Source organism: Anolis sagrei, chromosome 5, assembly GCF_037176765.1.
Source record: "Anolis sagrei isolate rAnoSag1 chromosome 5, rAnoSag1.mat, whole genome shotgun sequence".
Classification (NCBI taxonomy): domain Eukaryota; kingdom Metazoa; phylum Chordata; class Lepidosauria; order Squamata; family Dactyloidae; genus Anolis; species Anolis sagrei.
In genome coordinates, this window is record NC_090025.1 from 164,978,499 (window position 1) to 165,000,160 (window position 21,662).

Here is a 21,662-nt window from a genome sequence, read left to right on the forward strand (position 1 = left end):
AAATATAAACTACTAGTATTTCAATGGGAAGTGTGGGCCTGTTTGTTGTTGTGTGCTTTCAAGTCATTTCAGACTTAGGTTGACCCTGAGCGAGGGCCAGGTAAATGACCTTGGAGAGCCGTATCCGGCCCCCGAGACTTTGTTTGAGGACTCCTGTTCTACAGAGTGGCTACTGAAAGACTGAAGGGTTTGAAAAAGTTGTAGCTTTTTTCATTTTCAATTTTGTCTTTCTTTTAGTAGGTTATAGAGCAGGCCTGGAGCCCCCAGTGGCATTAGTGGGTTCATAGAATCATTGAGTTGGAAGAGACCTTGTGGGCCATCCAGTCCAACCCCGTCAAGAAGCAGGAAAATCACATTCAAAGCACCCCCGACAGATGGCCACCCAACCTCTGCTTAAAAGCCTCCAAAGAAGGAGCCTCCACCACACTCCGGGGTAGAGAGTTATAATAATAATAATAATAATACTTTATTTATATCCCGCTACCATCGCCCCAAGGGACTCGGTGCGGCTTACATGAGGCCGAGCCCAAAATGCAATAACAATAGCAATAACAATAACAATACAAGCAATTTAAAAACAACAAAACAATAAAACAATTACACCAGTATTATCAATAGGACAACACACTTTAAAATCTATGGGTAGGCCAAATATAATTAAAATTAAAAGATTAAAAAATAATGCTGGACATGGGCGAAAAAGGGATGGGGCGGTTTGTGGGAACATGCGAGCAGACCTAAATATAAAGTGCTTTGGAGGACAAAGTGCTATGGGACCATTATTCTGGGAAGGCACACTGGAACAACCACATCTTCAAGCTCCTCCTAAAGACTGCCAGAGTTGGGGCATGCCTGATGTCCTTAGGAAATGAGTTCCAGAGTCGAGGGGCCACCACCGAAAAGGTCCTCTCTCTCACTTGCGATGCAGATGGAAGTGTGAGCAGGGCGTCTCCAGATGATCAAAGAGATTGTGTGGGTTCGTATACAGAGATGCGGTCCACTGCTGAGCAACTCTCACGGTTAGGAAGTTCTTACTAATGTTCAGGTGGAATTTCTAGTTAAAGCACTGAGCCTCTGAACTTGCTAACCGAAAAGTCAGAGGCTCGAATCCAGGGAGTGCATGAACTCCTGCTTTTAGCCCCAGCGCCAGCCAACCTAGCAGTTTGAAAACATACAAAAGTGAGTAGATCAATAGGCGGGAAGGTAATGGCGCTCCATGCAGTCATACCAGCCACATGGCTCTTTGGCTTAGAAATACAGATGAGCACCAACCCCCAGAGTTGGACATGATTGGACTTAATTTCAAGGGAAAATCTTTACCTTTACCTAGAGCAGGCCTGGGCAAACTTGGGCCCTCTGGGTGTTTTGGACTCCAACTCCCACAATTCCTAACAGCCTCAGGCCCTTTCTTTTTCTCCCTTAGCCGCTTAACCAGCTGAGGGGGGAAAGGAAAGGGTCTGAGGCTGTTAGGAATTGTGGGAATTGAAGTCCAAAGCACCTGGAGGGCCCAAGTTTTCCCAGGCCTGTTATAGAGCATCCCTTGGAGATCATTAATTATATTATAGTTCCAAATAAAATAATACAGGTAGGAAATACAAAATGCTATATTCTCAGAGACATTCTTGCAGACATGCTGGCTGGCAGAAGGATAGCAACAGAGAGGCGGGCTAAACACTGTCAGCGTATGATGTCAAAGAACTGGAGGTGTGCCACATTGGGCGGCCTATCGCATGTGGAGAAAAGGGAACCAATGTGTTTGAGAGCAGCAAGCATCGCAACAGTTACAAGCCAATGAGAAAAGAGGGCGGGGACTGAATGGAAAGGGAAAGCTAACTGGTTAATCTCAAACCAGGTTTCCAGTGAGCTGTTTAACTGACAGTTGACCCATGCCTGATGCATAATTTTTGCCTTTTTCTGGAATACAGGTCCCACAAGCATGTTAGATTGAAATGCCTCCGCATTGAATCTATTGTTTTGATGGACATGTGATAACACCTGGGGAATGACTGAGAAAGTCATGACGAAATACCTAAAGAAGGCATCCTTGAACTGAGCCCTCCAGCTGTTTGGACTTCAACTCCCAGAATTCCTGACAATTGAACAAGCTTGTTAGGGCTTCTGGGAGTTGGAGGCCCAAACAACTGAAGGACCACAGTTTGAGGATGCCTATTGATATTTTTGGGATGAAAACTGAATCTGTGGAGTTTACTAAACAGTGTGTGGAGAAGGTTAGATGCTGCCGTTTGTACTCTGCTGACAAGCTGACTGACTAAAACGTTCTTGCTGTGAATGGACTCTGCTAGGTTTTGCTTGCCCCTGTGGCACTTGTTTCTCCAGAGTGCAGCAGGCTCTCCATGGACAGTTCCTGGGAAAACTTGAGACCAAATTGACAAAGAAAAAACATGGATGTGGCTCACAAATGGAACTTTGAAAAAGGAGACAAAGGGCCCGATTCTGGCAGCCCAAGAACAAACCATTCGAACAAATCCCATCAACGCCAGAATTGAAAAGTCGACAACAGATCCCAAGTGAGACTCTGCAAGGAAGCAGATGAAACAATAGATCATATCCTCAGCTGCTGCAAGAAGATCACACAGACAGACTACAAGCAGAGGCATAACACCGTTGCTCAGATGGTTAATTGGAACTTGTGCCACAAATACCATCTGCTGCGACAATGAACTGGTGGGGTCACAAGCCTGAAAAAGTTACAGAAAATGAACATGTCAAACTCCTCTGGGACTTCCGAATTCAGACAGATAGGGTTTTGGAGCACAATACTCCTGACCTCACGATTGTGTTAAAAAACAAAGTATGGATCGTCCATGTTGCAATTCCAGCAGGATTGAAGAGAAACAACTGGAATATAAAAGCTGTAAATAAACAAACAAACAAATAAATAAATAACTGGAAAAGCTGACACGATATGAGGATGTAAAGATTGAACTTCAAAGACTCTAGCACAAGCCAGTAAAGGTGGTCCCAGTGGTGATTGGCACACTGGGTGCAGTGCCTAAAGACTTTGGCCTGCACTTAAACAGAATCAGCGCTGACAAAATTACCATCTGCCAACTGCAAAAGGCCACCTTACTGGGATCTGCATGCATTATTCGCTGATACATCACACAGTCCTAGACACTTGGGAAGTGTCCGACATGTGATCCAATACAGAAGCCATTAGAGTGATCTTGTCTGCTGTGGACTCATCTTGTTGTGTTTCAAATGATGATGATGATAATTATAATAATAGGAGCAACCCCAGGTATCATCCAGTCCAACCCTCTTCTACCATGCAGGAAAAGCACAATCAAAGCACCTCCAATAGATGGCTACCAAGGCTTTGTGACAACAACAACAACAACAGTGAAAATCCCAGGGGTCATCCATGCAGGAAAAACACAATCAAAGCATCCACAACAGATGGCCACCCAGCCTTTGTAATAATAATAATAATAATAATAATAATAATAATAATAGCATAAATCCAAGGAACCTTCAGTTCAGCTGCCCTCTGCCATGCAGGAAAAGCCCAATCTAAGCACCCCCCAAGCAACGAGAGTGAAATAGGGATTTGGAAGCAAGCAAGAAAGGCTTTTGGTGGCAAGGGAGGTGGTGAGAGGGGGAGGAGCAGGAAAGAGGAGGGAAAGCTTGGAGGGGGAGGATGAGGAGGAAGCCATGGAGCTCCTCAATATGCTTCATGGAGCCCTAAGGGCTCCACGGAGTACACTTTGCAAAGCCCTGGTCTAAAGAACTGAGCACTGGACTATGACAACAAACACTGGGGTTTGAATCCCTTTTAGAACCAATGGGTGAGTTTATCTTCAGATTGATAGGAAAGTCAAACAGCACTCTGAACAAATCTTCCCAAGAAAACGTAATTATAGATTCACCTTAGGGTCACCACCAGCCAGACACAAATTGAAGGAGGACAACAACAATAACCCTGAAAGAATGGAAGTCACAGAGAGAAATTTCCAAGCTTAGCTTGTGAGCTTCCATTATATATCTGTCTGGTTTGAAGAGCATACTGGACTAGACAGGTCTGTGGTCTGATGAAAGAGGGGTTTTCTTAGATTCTTAGTGAATTACCATTCTGCTACACATAGAACTAAAGGTCGAAAACCTTAATAGTTTTATCTGGTAAGTGGGAATATGCTCCATTTAATATAGTGAGGATTCTTGCTAAGGAAACATAAGACGACTCAATACAGGATCAAACTAAAAGTCATATCTAGTCTAGCATTTTCTCCAGATGATGATTGAGTAACTAAGAGGAGCCTGCAAGATATAAATGCATATTCACTATTAAATAGGCATACACTGCCTTGGTACTGGAGAATTAACTTCACAAGGAAAGTATTGACTTAGAACTAGATCATTGCAGTTTTGAAAGTATGTGATTCTAGCTGCAGTTGACTATAAGTTTTCCCATCCCTAAAATTAAATCTGTTTTAAATGGGTTTAACCCCAAATACTCTAGACCAGAGTTTCTCAACCTGTGCTCCTCCAGAAGTTTTGGACTTCAACTCCCACAATTTCTAACAGCTGTAAACTGGCTGGGATTTCTGGGAGCTGAAGTCCAAAACACCTGGAGGAACAATTTGAGAAACATTGCTCTAGCCCAGTCTCTCCCGATTGTTATGATAATTTGTTTCTCCCACCAGCTGTCCATTGTTCCTTCCCTTGGGCAAGAAATTCCAAATCAGATAGTTTTGAGTACATTTATAAGGAAACCCACTTCTCTCTAAAAGTAGAAGCATACACTTGCTGTTCTAGAGAAGGGTGTGGACCAACAGTTCACTATTTATAGAGCTGCTTGTTCTGCTTCTAAACCCACTTTAGCACATCTTGCAAAAGGTACAGGATATAGGTACAGGAACATTTCCCTAAATTTCCAGAAGCAAGAAACTCAAAATCTTGAGAGTATATTTTATAAGGGAATTCACATCTCTCTCTCTCTAAAAGTAGAAGCATACCCTTGCTGTTCTAGAGAAGGATGTGGGCCAACAACTATTTATAGCTTTGCTTGTTCTGCTTCTAACCCAACTTCAGAACATCTTGCAAGAGGTACAGGATATAGGTACAGGACATTTCTGTAAATTTCCAGAAGCATGATCTACAGATTAGCTTCAATTTTCCACTCGTAGTAATGAGACTGCAGCTTGGGTTAAAGAAAAAAAAAGGTGCAAACTCTTAAAGAAAAAATAATCACCACCTAAGGTTGCACATAGTGAGGAGGGGTGTGATTTTTGACAACATGCTGTAATATTTTTATTGTGCTTTAAGATGCCACAGAAAACTCCACATCCATTACATTATGCAGTGTTTTATCGAGGACAAGAAATAAACAAATCCCTGATGCAAGCAAATACATTCTTTCTTTTAAAAAAAATAATGAAGGAACATATTCCTTTTCACATTAGCCATAAATATGACCCTACCTGTAAAAAAATAATTTACCATTTATATATAAAAATAAATCAGTGATATCCCTTCAGTCATAAGAGTACCAGATATGAAGGAATTCTTAGCGCATATCTGCACTGTAAATGAAGTTTAACAGTTTCCCAGGAATCATGCAAACTGTACTTTCTTTCTAGATATTTCTATGTTTCCATTGGGATGTTATGACTGTTTGAGTGATTGTTTGCAGAATGTGTTTGCCCACCACAGAAAAAAAGAACTCATGTAGAAAGTAAGAAACATTGCTTCACATTCACAGAAATTAAAACTCTACAAGATAGCTCTCATTTGATTTCAAATCAGAACTTTCTGAACTATGAGCTCCCAGAATCTTCAAATCAGCAAGGCTCCTAGCTGCTGTAACAAAAAGATTCTGTAATTTGTAGGTCCAAAAATAACTTTTTCAGAAACTAATTGAAGGTAGATAAAACACACACAGAAATGATATGGCAAAGAACATAGTACAATATGATTGTATACTATGGCGTTTCAATGAAACCTGCATTTCAGAAAAAAAAAAGGCATGGTCCCTAGCAAGAAAGTGATTGTGTGTAAATTGAATAGTAGAAATCAGGACTGCCCCACTTTAGGCCTTATTTTTGAATGTTTAGAGTCAAATAAACTTTTGCATCAAGGAAAGGCTTTTGTAATCTCGTTCCTTACAGATAATGCTGAACTGCACCATCTCTAGACAGAGTGAGAGTTGTGGCCCAACATACCCAGGGTGTATGTGACCATGTTATGGTTATTTTTAGTTTTAATTTGGCCGAATATTAAAAAATAATCAATTACTTGCCCGGAATTTTGTCGGTTCATTTGGCTTTGTATCTAGGTGCTCTTTGGCAAATTTTAGGTTAAAATGTTCCCATGAGGAGAGAGAGGAGCATACAAAGAAGATGTGTCATTCATGAGTGCAGAAAAGGCAGAGTTTACAAAATCTTTTTGGATTATAGCTTTCAGAATCCCCCTGCTGAAAAGGCTCATGATAAAAAAGTAACTTTTCCAAGCTCTGGAAAAGGGGTGGTAAGGAACGGAGTCACATAGAAAGGGAGAACTTCCTTTTGGAGATTGCAGACCTTTATACTGGCTTCTAAGCAGGAGAATGGCAGAAGTCATTTCAAACGTATTGGTCTTCCAGCAAGAGTTGACAGCCACACGTGATGTACCCACCACAGCACCAGACCTTATACCAGGGGTAGGGAACCTTCGGCTCTCCAGGTGTGGTGGACTTCAACTCCCACAATTCCTTGAGGCTCAGCATTTGCCCCAAAGGCTTACACGAGCCTCAAGGAATTGTGGGAGTTGAAGTCCACCACACCTGGAGAGCCGAAGGTTCCCTACCCCTGCCTTATACCTTTCTTAAAATTGGCAGACAGAACAGTGATTTCCAGAATTCCTTCTTGGTCTCATTCATTTTCCAGAGTCTCAGATTTCATATCAGAGGTAGGTGGAGAGCTGCTCCTTTCCACATTGCATGGCTGATCAGGCTCTATTGCTACTGAGGTGCAATCTTTGGATGTTTCTACATCTGGAGGGGGCTCTTTGCCTTCAGCTGCCTCACTGCTTGTAAGTTCAGGAGGAAGCTTTGCAGATGACACTGAGGTGCGGCTCTGACGCTTGGCTGGCTGAGGTGGAAGTGGTGGTGGCACCGAGGGAACGCGCACGGATCCTCCTGTTGTTCTCCGAGGCAGGGCTTTGGGGATGGAGGGAGACTCTAGGGCAGGAGGCTGATTTTGAAGGACCACTGGAGGAGGAGTTCGAGGCTGGATTAGCGGTGGGGGAGGCACTGTGGGTCTTGCCGGAGCCACACGCTTTGCTGAAAAGGAAAACAATGAATAAAATCCAGGTTATGAACCATTTATGTCTGCAGGTATTACTCTTTATCTATGAGATACGTATCTTGTAGGTATTTCCCTACACCACTCTTTAGCACCATGCATGTTTCTCCCTTCTCAATATTCATTCTCAGGTGTATTTTTCAGAACTGGGTAGGGAATTCTTGGAGTTGTAGTCCAAAAAGCTATTGAACCCAATTTTGAGAAATGCCATATGGGAGATTCTGGGGAATGTAAAAATATAGACTGTGGAAGTTATAGTCCATGAAGTTTAATATTTCAAAATCTGGTCTTGTTATTTGCCATTTGTCTCTCTTTTCACAAAAATGCAATGCTTGGCCCTCTCCTTTACTATCAGTGTATAATGCAAGTTCCAAGCAATACAGCAGCATCTGTAGGCAATATAAATTTAGATGCATAAAAAGCTTCTAAGCAAAAATCTTTTGGCACTAAATAGAACAAAAATGGACAAATAGTGCAGCACTAGTACCCATCTAAGGTGCAACAATCTCAGGCTGTGGGATTTGTATTTCCTTAGGCAGTGGTTCCCAACCTTTGGGCCTCCAGGTGTTTTGGACTTCCGCTCCCACAGTTACGAACAGCTGATAAGCTGGCTGGGATTTCTGGGAATTGAAGTCCAAAACACCTGTAGGTCCAATGGTTGGAAACCACTGTTCTAAGGCCTGCTAGGTCAGACTAAAGGTCCACCTAGCTGAACATTTTGTTAATAGAACGATTATCCAGGCAGCGCGGAAAGTCCACAAGCAGGGCACAAATGCAATAGTATCCTCTTATTTTATATTTATAAATGACTGATATACAGAGACATATTTCCTTCTTATACTACAGGGATTATTCAATCATCATGACTAGTAGCCCATCCTCTATAAATGTAATATCCATATTAACTGTGAACTCCATTCCCTTTTAAAAGTGCCCATGGTGGCAAGCCATCACTACATCTTGTGCTTCCAAATCCCACAATTTAACTATATGCTATGGGATGAAGTCCTTTTCCCATTTAGCTTTCGTGGGCAAATCATGCACAAAATCACACAGCACATTGCAACTCATCATTTTGAGGTCAAGATAATTAAAATATCCCCCCTCACCACCCCTAAATCTTTATTTGAACACGAATAATGTCCAAAGCTGACCAAATTGAGTTAAAGGTCTGGCCTACTAATACCCAGCTCCCAGAGTCACCCAGTAGTCATGACCCTGTTGTTCATAAAGCAGTTTTCCAAGTTCTGATTATGTATACAGCCCTTGTGTACTATTAACAAAATGCTATTGTAATCTGACAAGTACAATTGAAACATTTGCTGTTCATGCTCAGTATATATATTAACATGTTTGTGATAAAACAATCTTCTGGACAAAATGAGAAGGGTTGGAAGCAAACACATATGACCAAAAAGGGAAATGGTGAATGTGCAGATGAGCAATAACATAGAAACTCTCAAGCGGATCTCCTAAGCTGGTACTTTCCGAACTGGACTGCAACTTCCCAAATCTTCCAGGTAGCCAAATGAATGCTGAATTGCTATTGGATTCAAACTTTGATCCTTTCTACACTGCCATATAAAATCCAAATTATCTGCTTTGAACTGGATTATATGGCAGTGTGCTACCAGTGTAGCTGACGGCAATGGATTGATTTGGAGGATGACGTGAAACAGTGAACTGTTTTAATGTATTGATAATTGTTTTAATGTATGCTAAATGTATATTATGCTTTGTTTTTATTGTTCGGCACCAAATGGTGCCTGTTGGTAGCTGTCCCGAGTCCCTCTTCGGAGGTGAGAAGGATGGGACAAAAATGCCCCTAATAAATAAATATAACCCAGTTCAAATAAGATGGTGTGGATTATGTGCTTTAATAATCTGGATTATATGGTAGTGTAGAAGGGGCCTTAGTTACATGTAGAGCAGTGCCATGGAAATCTATGGGACCTTAATTAACTGTGACTATTGTGTCCCACTTTCTTCAATAGATCTATTTTAAATATGGCTAAGTCTAAATTCAACATATTAACCCTTTAAAAAATCCTCAGAGAATAAGTATGCACATGCAAGAATTGTGCTGTAAATTTTGACAAAGCCCAAAAAAACCCAACTACAAATGAAAAGCAGTTATGGGTAGACAGAAGAAGACAGTAGGGGGAACCCCTCCCAAAGAATGCAGTTTTGATAATGACGCTGTCATTGATATGGTCCAGAACAGATAAGACAACAAATGGTATCCACTCCAGGAAAATGGGAATGCAGAAGCATCCATAAGAATCTGACTTACTTTTCCGTGAAGGTTCATCAGCAGGAACTGGGGTAGACAAGGGAATGGCTGTTTCAGTGAAAATCTGGGTCACCTTTTGGGCTGGGCCTGGGCTCATAACAGGGTTTTTCCTGTCACTGGGAGGAAAGGCTTGTAAGATGATGATATTCTGAGCTGTTTATTTGTTTGTTATTGTGCTTTTCTCCCAAATGGAATTCAAAGCATTTTACAGGATAAATTAAAGCAGAGTAGCTAAAACAATATGAAGTGCAAAAGTTTTTGACACATTAAAAAGTATATTCATTTAAAAAAAGGAATAGATAAATTGTATGTTAAATATTGAATGTAATGTTTTAAATGTTTAATATGTTTTAAATTTAAATTTAAATTTAATTGTTAATGTTACAGGAATTGTGTGTGTTTTAAGGCATTTAATAATTGCCTATATGTAAGCCGCCTTGAGTCCCCTTCAGGGTAGAGAAAGGCAGGGTATAAACAGAGTAAATAAATAAAATAAATTGTATGTTACTGTGCTAGATCCTATGATACTGTTTCAAATAAAAGCACTTCCTTTATGTAATATAAAATTTAAGGGTGAAATATGAACTATGCGGCTCGGTTTTCTCAACCCAAAAAGCCAATTAGATGCCAACAGGAAATGAATCAACATCTTCCGATAGGGAAGATTGTACCCCCTTTTTATACTAAATCCTGCTCCCAGATAAACAAACACAATCTCACTTCAAAACTCAGTTCCATTAGTGCATCAGATTTATAAAGAAAATGATAGTAGATTAAAGATTTCAGCCCCCACTACCTGTTCATAAGAGTGCTGCTTTGGATCAGGTCTATGCATGCTTTCTTTGGAGTAAGAAAGAGAATGAGGTTCAGTTCCCTGTTATCTATTAATATAATTTATGCAGTTTAGTTCTTAGAATGTAAAATGCTTGGTATTTGATTTTGTCAAATGTGTTTGTTGTTTGTAAAGATCACAGCATGGCTAGATGGCACCACTTGAAGAATCGCTACTACTAAGTCTAATAATGGTGGATTTATCTCACTGTTCTAAATGAATCATTATGTTCTTAATCATACCTTTCCCTGGGTGATGGTGAAGCAGGTTCAGCAGGGAGGACTGAAAATGTGGGCTCGTCTGTTGTGGGGATCACACTCTGTTTGATGTCTAATGGTGGCGTAAACAGGCCAGAGACATGGAAGTCAATATCTTTTAAAAAGAACAAAAATGAATTAGATAATCTTAAGGCTAAAAACGTTTTGAGATTTTCCAGTCCTCTCTTGCAGCAAGTTTTGTTATCTATCCCTAGGAGTCATGAGACAGGTGAACTTTATAATTCATAGGATTCAACTCACCTAACATCAAGAGATTACCTTTTATAAGAATTCATTCAAACTGGATGGTTACATAAGTGGATGAATGCTGAACGTGTGAACATTGTTTTAGAAATGGGTAATCTTTCTACCTACCTACCTACCTCTTTCAGGACCTTTTTAGTAGTAGCTCCAACATTATGGAGTTGAAAACAGATATAATATAAAGTTGTATGTTCTTCTCTTTTCTATGGTTTTATCTTGACTGTAGATAAGAGTCTTGATTGTTTTCCTTTACAAATGGATTCAAATTGCTGAGCCTTGACATGTACTATTTCCCCAGAAGAAACTTGCTAAATAAACTTGCAAAGGAAATTGCTAGAGAAAGCAAAATTCACCCAAATTCCCTATTGTAGTGCATTGTTAATTCTCAAAGCACACTAGTTCTCCCAAACCTGAGGACCCCATCAGATACTGCATTGCAAACTTCATCAGATAGAAATAACACCTCAGAATGATGAGTGGTATAGTACATCAGAACTGCAGGGTACTAGCTTGAGAAGGATGCAGAACAAAATTGACTTCCCATAATAATTCTAAGTACAAAAAGTCTTCCAATTCTTTCTTGAACTAGCAGATCTGAATGCAAAGGAAACTTGTAGCATCTTTTGAGACTGAGAGTTCATCTACACTGCATAATTAATCCAATCTCACACCACTTTAACTGTCATGGCTCAGTGCTATGGAATCATGGGAGTTGTCATTTCTTGAGGAACAAGCACTATTTTTCAGAGAAAGTTAAAGACTACAATTCATAGAATCATACATTCATTGAGTTGGAAGAGACCTTGTTGGCCATCCAGTCCAACCCCCTGCCAAGAATCACCCTCAACAGATGGCCATCCATCCTCTGTCTAAAGGCTTCCAAAGAAGGAGCCTTCACCATACTCCGGAGAGTTCCACTGCTGAACAGCTCTCACAGTTAGGAAGTTCTTCCTAATGTTCAGGCAAAATCTCCTTTCCTGTCGTTTGAAGTCATTGTTCTGTGTCCTAGTCTCCAAGGCAGCAGAAAACAAGCTTGCTCCCTCCTCCCTGTGACTTTCCCTCACATATTTATACATGGCCATCCTGTCTTGTCTCAGCCTTCTCTTCTTCAGGCTAAACATGCCCAGCCCTTTAAGATGCTCCTCATAGGGCTTGTTCTCCAGACCCTTGATCATTTTAGTTGCCCTCCTCTGGACACATTCCAGCTTGTCATAATTCTCCATAAATTGTGGTGCCCAGAATTGGACACAGTATTCCAAGTGTGGTCTGACCAAGGCAGAATAGAGGAGTAGCATGACTTCCCTGGATCTAGACACTATTCACCTCTTTATTTAGGACAAAATCCCATTGGCTTTTTCTATGATTCCATAACACTGAATCATGGCAGTTAAAGTGATGTCAAATTGCATTAATTCTACAGAGTTGATGCATTCTGAGAGAAAGAAGTTGGTAGTAGAAACCTTTGAAGATAGATGCTAAATTTTATGAAAACGTATTATTTCACTCAATCCCAAAGGTGATACAAGATCCTTTTGCATACTTAATCAGACTAACAGCAATTTGGAAGGCGCTGAACAGACTGCACTCTGGTACCATGAGATGCAGAGCTAACCTTAAGAAATAGGGCTACAAAGTGGAGTCCACAACATGCGAGTGTGGAGAAGAGCAAACCATACACCACCTACTACAATGCAACCTGAGCCCTGCTACACGCACAATGGAGGACCTTCTCACAGCGACACCAGAGACATTCCAAGTGGCCAGCTTCTGGTCAACAGACATTTAGCATAATGCCAAGTTTTTAAAACTTTGTGTTTTAAATGCATTTTAACTGTACCCTCAACTCACTTCTGACACAATAAGTAAATACCAGAATATCAGGGCTGTGTTTTTGAATTCTACCATAGCAGGAAGATAAGTTGCTCGTAGTCTTGCTAGACACTGTAAAAAATAATTCAGGCCAACAGAGAATTGGATACCTCCTGGAAAGAGTATCTCAGCATTTTGGATTAAGGGTTCCACAATGGCTACAACTTGAATGGAGGATACAGATGCCATGTCTAGCTGCACTGGGGACCTAGGAAAAAGAAGCCAACATGAATAATGTAAATGATAAAAAACATTAGGGAATAGATCTCTACTGAAATGCATTAAAGGCCTATTTAATATGCCTCTCAATATCAGTTTGTTGAGAAAGATGATTGTGAGGGTGCTTTTATTTCTATGTCCTGCTGGTTGGGTGTTTTCCATAGTGTGTTACTTGAAACACCAGGAACAAAATACTGTATTGACAAACCCCTTTGATTTGAGTCAGCATGGCGTTTTTATGTTCTTAAGAGAGTTTTATAATTTAGGAAAAACAATTGAACAGTAGGAGTAATTATGACAGACTGTGATTTCATGTATCATCCCCATTAGAATGAGTCAGATATTTGTTTGTTTCTTTTTGGCCATAGCAACCCGATCAGTTTCTTCCTCTTTTTTTAATGGAAGATCTTAGTTCCTGTTGATAGGTGCTTGTTTTAACAACAGATAAAATTACATAACAAAAATTGAAAAGCTGCAAGGCCATTCAATGCTAATCAAAGTGGCCAATTGCAACATTCACATCTGCCTCAAACAGACAAGAGTTCTTTCTCCCACCCTGAACATTTCACAGATATATAAACCTCAACTGTCTAGTTTCCAACAGATCCCATAACCTCTAAGGATGCCTACTATAGATGTGGGTGAAACGTCAGGAGAGAATGCTTCTGGAACGTGGCCATATAGCCCAGAAAACTCACAGCAACCCAAAATTTGAAAAGTTTTCTGTTCCTGGTTTGAAAGTTTCATTGTGTGGTACTTACTTTGAAAGTAGTTGTTATACTCCAGAAACTTTATTTTTGTGTTCATCACAAACTATGTTGAATTGGTTGAGACTTGATGAAATATTAATTGAAGAACTATAGCAAAATGTGCTTCAGGATGTCCCACAAAAAACCAAAGTTTTGGCAGTTTAATAAACCTTTTCCATGTGTTTATGATAGAGCCAATTAGGAAATGACATTTATAACCCAGGAACCAAAATTGTGTTGCATCGTATAATCATTCCTTTTACTAGACTTGCTACACTTTACTTGGGAAACGTTTTCAATTTCTTCCAAGTCTATGCTAGAAGAGAGACACTGGATGAGTTGAACTTCTTCCATCATTTTATTGTATTGCCTTTTAGAATGTTGCAGTTTCCAAAGCCAGAATTTTCCAAAGCCAGAAGTGGCTTTGGATAGCAACCTGGTGGCTTTGTAATGTTTTACATTACACCTCCCATTATCCTCAGTTAGTATGGCATATGGTCATACAGCCTGGGATTGTGGTTCTCAAAAATATCTGGAGGGCATCAGGGTGGAAATGAAAAATCATATCACATTTTTGGAATGGCATATTTCCAGCACAGGACTTTCGCCCTCCAGATGTTATTGAACAACATTTCAATCCATTATGTATCACCATTAGCCAAGCTCTCTGGGCCTAATGGGAACTGGAGTCTACCAAAATTGTTGTGGAGTGCCACAGTTTTCTGAGCCCTACTCAAAGGGAAATACTGCATTAATTCTCATTAGAGTGAAGTAACTGATGTATGTCCACATTTCCAAAGAGTCCAGTCACTGAATATATACAAAACCCAAGTTTTTCTTCCAGTCAGCTCTGTACATTACCCTTCAGTCTGTTGGGGCCACAACAGATTAGGCCCTAGGACGATGGCAATGTTGCTTGGAGTCATTTTATTTACTTCCTGTTGTTCAGCCAGTTTGGCCAAAAAACGGATCAAGTATCTGTTAGGAAATGACAATTAGTAAAACAAGCAAAATGCTCCCTTGATATTTTTCCCCCACAGGACACTTGGGTCTATGCTAAGGATGCATGCTAAGTAGGGATATAAAAAACCCCATGGGGAAGTAGTAACTGAATAAATGTAGACTTCTCTCTTTTTCTCTTTATATATACAGGTTGAGCATTCTTATCTGGAACTCAAAAATATTCCAAAATATTAAATTGTCCATGTGGGGTGGCTAAGATAGTGACACCTTTATTTTTAAATAGTTCAGTGTACCTGTCAAGACCCAGAAGCCTCAAGAATGCCAAACACAGTATAAAAGGTGCTGCTCCTCCTCCAACACCTGCGCAGCCCTCTTCTCCCTTCTACCAGTAGTAGTAACGTTACTATCACGCTGTACTACAACACTACCATTGTTTCATGCACAAACTTAATATTGTGTGGAAAATTACCTCTAGGCTAGGTGTATAAGGTATATAAAAACATAAATGAATGTTGTGTTTAGATTTTGCTCCCATCTCCAAGATAACTCATTACGGTAAGTATGATTATGCAAATACAGGGATTCCAAAATCCACCCCCACAATAAAACCCCAAAGGACTTCTGGTTCCAAGCATGCTGAATAAGAGATACTCAACCTTTATATAGCCTAAGCCAATGTGATTTTTAAAGAAGGCCCACAATAATATAGTGCTATTATAATATCATAACCAAGCAATAATGTCAAAATTACATCAATATTTGCAATACTGCCATACCTCATGTTGTTGTAATTGTGCTTGGGAAGACGGCCACAAACCTCCTTGAGATATTCCAGTCGAGATTCTGGCTCTTTGAAACTGAAAATAAATTTGTTATTAATATTTCCCAGTGCTGAGAGTCTAGTCGTTTTGCATTACAGTCATTAATGCAGGTCGCTTGCTAGTTTAGTTCATATAATCTTTGCACCTAGATTAAACCCTTGTGCCAGTAGGACTGCTAACCAAAAGGTCAGTGGTTCGAATCTGGGGAATGGGGTGAGTTCCTGTCTGTCAGCTCCAGCTTCTCATGTGGGGATATGAAAAAAAGCCTCCCACAGGATGGTAAAACAGTTGGGCGTCCCCTGGGCAACATCTTTGCAGACAGCCAATTCTCTCACACCAGAAGCAACTTGCAGTTTCTCAAGTTGCTCCTGACACGAAAAAAAACCTAAGTAGAAGAACAATGTGCAATAGATAGCCTTGGAACAATGTGCAATGACAATTGGAACGGCCTGGATTACATGTTTAACTCTGAATTGTATTGTTTTTAAACATTCTGATTGTTTTAATGTACTTTAAAATTCTATTTTAATATTATTTAAATGTACATTGTGTTTTAAGGCATCAAATTGTTGCCTGTATGTAAAGCTGCCTTGAGTCCCCTCTGGGGTGAGAAAGATGGGGTAGAAATGTTGTAAATAAATAAATAAATGTTCTAAGAATAATACTTGTCTTCTCATTCCTAATTTACCTGGCAGCTTTGAGCCAATCATCATAGAGTTCCGAGTTCATCAAGGGCTGGGGTAGTTCTCGCAGGTAACATTTCAGTGCACCTAAGATAGGAGTGAAAAGACATGAATTCAAACATGGCACAGTATTTCCAAACGTTTGGCTGAGAGAGATTGGGACATGATGCTACCTGCTTCTTAGCTATGTGGTGCCCAGAAATGATGTCTGGGAAAACTTTTTTTTTTCCTATGAAGTGCTCCAGTTTCTCAAAGAGAACAAAGAGTATTATGGTTAACCTCATTAAATAACTAACAAGTTTTATTTGGAATCAGCCAAAGTTGGACAATTGGCAGGGGCAATTCATAGGACTTATGTAATGACTTACAGATGTGCCCACTCAGCCTACTTTTTAAAAACTGTCACTTTTTGGCTGAAGAATGATACCCATGACCTCTGAAACACATGGGGCATAATTTGATTACATTTTTGTCCCCTTTGGGTGTCTTTTTAAAAAAAGTAATATGAAAATCATTTCCATTTTACTTTCTGCCTTTTGAAAGATCTATTCTGGGCATAAAACTGATTGATGGACCAAAGATCCTGTGGCATTTCCCTCACACACTCTAGCAGAGGTTTCCAAACATTTCACGTTGGTGGCACATTTTTTAGACGTGTAATTTAGTGAGACAGTAATTCAACTTTACTAGCAAACTGGAGATTTAAACAATCCATTATAAGAGATATGGAGACACATGCATAAATTATAATAATGAAATGTATGGGGATGCAACATATTTCATTGTTATAAAATTGATTTATTGCTTATTTTGTTGTTGTTTATTCATTTAATTAATCCAATTCTTCAAGACCTCATGGACCAGCCCTCGCCAGAGCTTCCTGTCAATGGTTGCCACCCCCAGCTCCTTCAAAGTCAAGCCAGTCACTTCAAGGATAACATTCATCCATCTTGCCCTTGGTTGGCCCCTCTTCCTTTTTCCTTCCATCTTCCCCAGCATCATTATAGTCTGTATAAAGAGTGCAAAAGGTGCTGTTGATGTTTGCTATGTGAGGTGCCACAACAAAAGCCGGAAGCTGATGCTTTGGCCAAGTGAACAACCTTAAAAATTGACAGTGTTTTTTGTACTGCTAAAATACTTGATTTCTGAACTTCAGCTTCATGAACCTCACCGGTTTAATAGGAGTTAATGAGTTAATAGGAAATTACTGGTGTCTTATGCTTTTAATGTTTTTACAAGGTTTTTGTAATGTATGTTAAATGTTTTTAATTTTGTTTTAATTTTGCTTATGTTCATTGTGGCATTGAATCATGCCAGCATAAGCCATCCTGAGTTGCCTTTGGGGTGAGAAAGGCGGCATAGGAATGCAGTAAATAAATAAGTCCATAAATTATATTCTCCAAGCTTTCCCGTCTTCTTATTATGTAGCCAAAGTACTGTACTTCATCTTTGCCTCTAATATCCTTCTCTCCTGTGAGCAGTCAGGATTTCTTTTCTGGAGTATGGACTGGTTGGAGCTTCTTGGAGTCCAAGGCACTCTCAGAATCTTCCTCCAGCACCACAGTTCAAAAGCACCTGTCTTCCGGTAGGCTGTTAGGAATTGTGGGAGTTGAAGTCCAAAACACCTGGAGGGCCAAAGTTTGCCCATGCCTGGCTTAACCTCACTAATTCCCCTCTTTCTCTTCCTTATCCAGGAGGCCTTTGTAGTTAGGATGAGGGCTGTATGAGAACAAGCGACATACACATTTTGGGCCACATTATGTCTAAAAAGTTTAAAGTATCTACCTGCCACGGCATGAGGGTCTGCATAAAATTCCTCTGGAATGCTTGACCCACTGTCAAGACTATATTTGAGTCTCCTGAGTACAGATGCACCAGCTGCCAACCGGAAGAGGCCCTAGAAAACAAAAAGGACAAAACCAAAGGTGAAGCCAAAAGATTGAAAGCAAAGGGGGCACTGGGCAGCCAGTGAGTGGCGCAACTGACCTCTTCCCGCATGCCTGACGCCAGCAGCATCGTGACACAAGCTTCGATGGGGAGTGCAATCTCCCTCCCAGAAGAGTTCAGGTGAGTTTCAAGCGGCATCCCATATACCCTTGCCACACCTGGGTCTGTAGGGAATGGGGAGTCTGCGAAACGGAAGGGAGAAGTAAAAGGGTTAGGGTTAGGGTTCAGACAAAATTAATTTTTATATCACTGGTACCAAACCAGGATGCTTCACTGCTTCAGAGAACAAATAAAATGAAAGCCCACAATTCCAGAAGTTGAATGGACCATCAGGTAAATCTCACTTCAGCACGACCAGTATGACAGTCTGAATACCTGACACATTTCCTATATCTACAGCATTTCTATATATGCAGAGGCTGCCAATCATCTTGTAATGTGCACATAATATGAGCCAAATACTGGCAAACTGCAGCCAACCCAGAATAATTTGTCATCCTGTAAACACAGAGCCAACATATACAGGATAGAGGAAAACCAATATACCGCTAGGGGTTTGAGTGCTGGATTATGACTCTGGAAACCAGCATTTGAACCTGCACTCAGCCACTGAGAGCCATTTGGTGACCTTGGATGAGTCACTTTATCTCAGCCACATAGGAAGGCAAAAGTAACCCCCACCCAAACAAATCTTGCCAAGAAAACAATGTGATAGGATTTTCTCAGAATTGCATTAAGTGGTTCTCAGCTTATGGGTCCCCAGGTGTTTTGGCCTACAACTCTTAGAAATCCCAGCCAGTTTACTAGCTGTTAGGATTTCTGGGAGTTGAAGGCCAAAACATCTGGAGACCCACAGGTTGGGAACCACTGATTTAAAGGCACACAATAATAACAAACATATTGTGTAATACACAAGGAACATGCAACCTTCTATATGATGGCATATAGGCACCCCAAGAAAACAACACCTACAGATTGTTGACCCGATATGTTGTTTCTTCCAATCACATTCCAAACACCAGAACTCAAGGTTTGGAAGCCGTGGACTTCCAGATTTCATGAGCGGTGACTCCCACCATCTTTTGCCATGAGTCATCCCGATGAGAGATACTAATGGAAACTTGTAACATTTGCAAGCCCATACACCCCCCAGCTTTGCCTTTGCTTATGCAACACATGGCAAGATGTTGCCCCAAAAGAATATAATTTGGTCTATACCTGGACTGTGTGTCTCCTTCAGCTCTGCTAATGTAGAATCTAGTGATCCCAGAGACTTCCGGTGATATTCCGCTTGAATTTCCAGCAACTGTCGAATAAAAGAAACTCACATAGAACAAACCCAGATACATTTTGGTTGACAATTTGTCCCAGTTCAGTTTCCCTGGAAGCCTACCAGGGTAGCAAATCACTGTTAAAATACGTTACAGGGTTTCGCTGTCTTGTTTTATTATAAACAAGCCCTTGTTTTTCAAAACCAAAGTTAATCTTCAGCCCTTTCCATTTTTATTTTTTTATTTTTTTATTTGTAGGGATTTTGGACAGTGTGTGTTGTCTGGGGCTGAAAGTTGTCTGCCAAGACCTGCTGATGTTGTTCAGCTTTGTCCCAGAGAATGGCTTATATATTCAGGAGATGTGGCATAATGGCACAAAAGATGGGGGTAGTGATATGAAAGAAATGCCTTTAGAGAAAAGCAAACTAGATATTATGGATGCTTCTAGTAAAGAAGATTGTTACTCCTGTCATCCAAAATAGTATTGCTCTCCTTAATGGTAAAATGGAAGAAGCTGATAGAACTCATGTACAAATGGACAGCAGAACAATTGCATATTTCCTCATTTGTAAAGGCAATTAATGGGAGATGAAAGACTAGATTTCCTAACATGGTTTTTCTTTTTTGATAAGTATAACTGGATTTGGACTGTAGAATATGGAGGGAATCTAAATTGTACCCACACAGCCAGGCATGTTAAATACACAATAAAGGAAAAAGAAAATTACAATGGGGGGAGCAAGCTTGTTTTCTGCTGCCCTTGAGACTAGGACACAGAAAAATGGCTTCAAATCGCAGGAAAGGAGATTCCACCTGAACGTTAGGAAGAACTTCCTAACTGTGAGAGCTGTTCAGCAGTGGAACTCTCTGCCCCAGAGTGTGGTGGAAGATCCTTCTCTGGAGGCTTTTAAACAGAAGCTGAATGGTCATCTGTCAGGGGTGCTTTGAATGCGATTTTCCTGCTTTTTGGCAGGGGGTTGGACTGGATGGCCCATGAGGTCTCTTCCAACTCTATGATTCTATGAATCAGTTGTATTTCTCTTATATAAATAGTTATAATTAAATTATGAAAAGAAGCCAGAGGCGTAAAACAAACAAGAATGAAATAAGGTGAAAGGTAGAGATAAGGGAGTTGACTTACTTTGATAAAACACTTGGCGTAGCTGTCTTCCTTGGTTGAAAAATGATACAGGTCTGCCATGTACTCATCCTAGACAAAGGATAGTCAGGAGGATTGTACTTAAGTCTCTTCATAAAGGGCCAAACACAGAAACATCCCTGTCTGGCAATTGTATCACATTAAAAAATATCAGGAATATCTCCAAGTTCTATCTGTACTTTATTGACAGCACAGAAGCACTATCAATCTGAAAGTGAAATCATATCTGCATTTCTTCTCATACTTCCTTCCATTTCACATGTTAGTTTCTCTCTTCACCTCTCTCCCCCAATTATTGTGTTTTTCCTATATGAAGATTCTTCCCCTTTCTAGAGGGGTAATCTAAACATCCAACTCCAGAGGACAGCCGTGGTTTACTCTTACCTTACTCTGTTCAACCCTCCTCTTCATCTCTTCCTCCTCCTCCTTCAGATTCTCCAGCTTCAGGGCAGCTCCTGATGCAGCTGGACCAGCACCGGCCCCTGCACTGTTACCCGAATTCTTGGCAACTTGGTTCAGACTTCAAATTCCCAAGGAAGCACCAATGGCGAGTGTTGATTTCATGGCGAGCAGCAGCATATGAGACATAAAGATTGATTAAATGTTTGGTACAACTGGATTGTTGATAAGAAAAAGCCTGGGGATGATTGTGCACAAGCCAACTATGGGAACAATGTGACTTCCAAGTTGTATATGGTTTCAAAAGCTATCCATGTGTTCCCCTTGAGTTACAATCTTTTAAAAAAGTAATAGCCTCAAATCCCATGCCCAGAAATAACAAGAGACATAATTTTCAAGGCACCTGCCTTCTCCTACTGCTTCTTTTGGGTCAAAAGTGCATTTTGGGGGAAATAGTAGTGACCTGTATAGCCAAAGTAGCAGTTAAGAAAAAGGTCAGCAAACTGGTACTTTCCAGATGTTCTTACACAGAAGACAAAATATCTTGTAAAACTACAGCTCCTTTAATTCCCTAAAGCTGAGTGAGACCTTTTGTGGCCAAAGAGCAGTGTATAAGTCCTCTAAATAAATCTAAA

The 21,662-nt window shown here is 40.4% G+C and overlaps 1 protein-coding gene across 1 annotated transcript in view; it reads right to left on the reverse strand.

Moving 5' to 3' along the window:
* Positions 1 to 21,662, reverse strand: part of SH3BP1 (SH3 domain binding protein 1) — a 49,956-nt gene that overhangs the window by 7,677 nt on the left and 20,617 nt on the right. Inside the window, exons 7-18 of the mRNA XM_067468507.1 lie at positions 21,013 to 21,148; positions 20,611 to 20,679; positions 19,417 to 19,504; positions 18,238 to 18,380; positions 18,037 to 18,148; positions 16,257 to 16,338; positions 15,524 to 15,604; positions 14,646 to 14,762; positions 12,927 to 13,024; positions 10,669 to 10,798; positions 9,595 to 9,710; positions 6,876 to 7,279 (exon numbers count right to left, since the gene is read on the reverse strand). Coding sequence (XP_067324608.1) covers positions 6,876 to 7,279; positions 9,595 to 9,710; positions 10,669 to 10,798; positions 12,927 to 13,024; positions 14,646 to 14,762; positions 15,524 to 15,604; positions 16,257 to 16,338; positions 18,037 to 18,148; positions 18,238 to 18,380; positions 19,417 to 19,504; positions 20,611 to 20,679; positions 21,013 to 21,148 — 1,576 coding nt within the window. The remainder of the gene's footprint in view (positions 1 to 6,875; positions 7,280 to 9,594; positions 9,711 to 10,668; positions 10,799 to 12,926; positions 13,025 to 14,645; positions 14,763 to 15,523; positions 15,605 to 16,256; positions 16,339 to 18,036; positions 18,149 to 18,237; positions 18,381 to 19,416; positions 19,505 to 20,610; positions 20,680 to 21,012; positions 21,149 to 21,662) is intronic.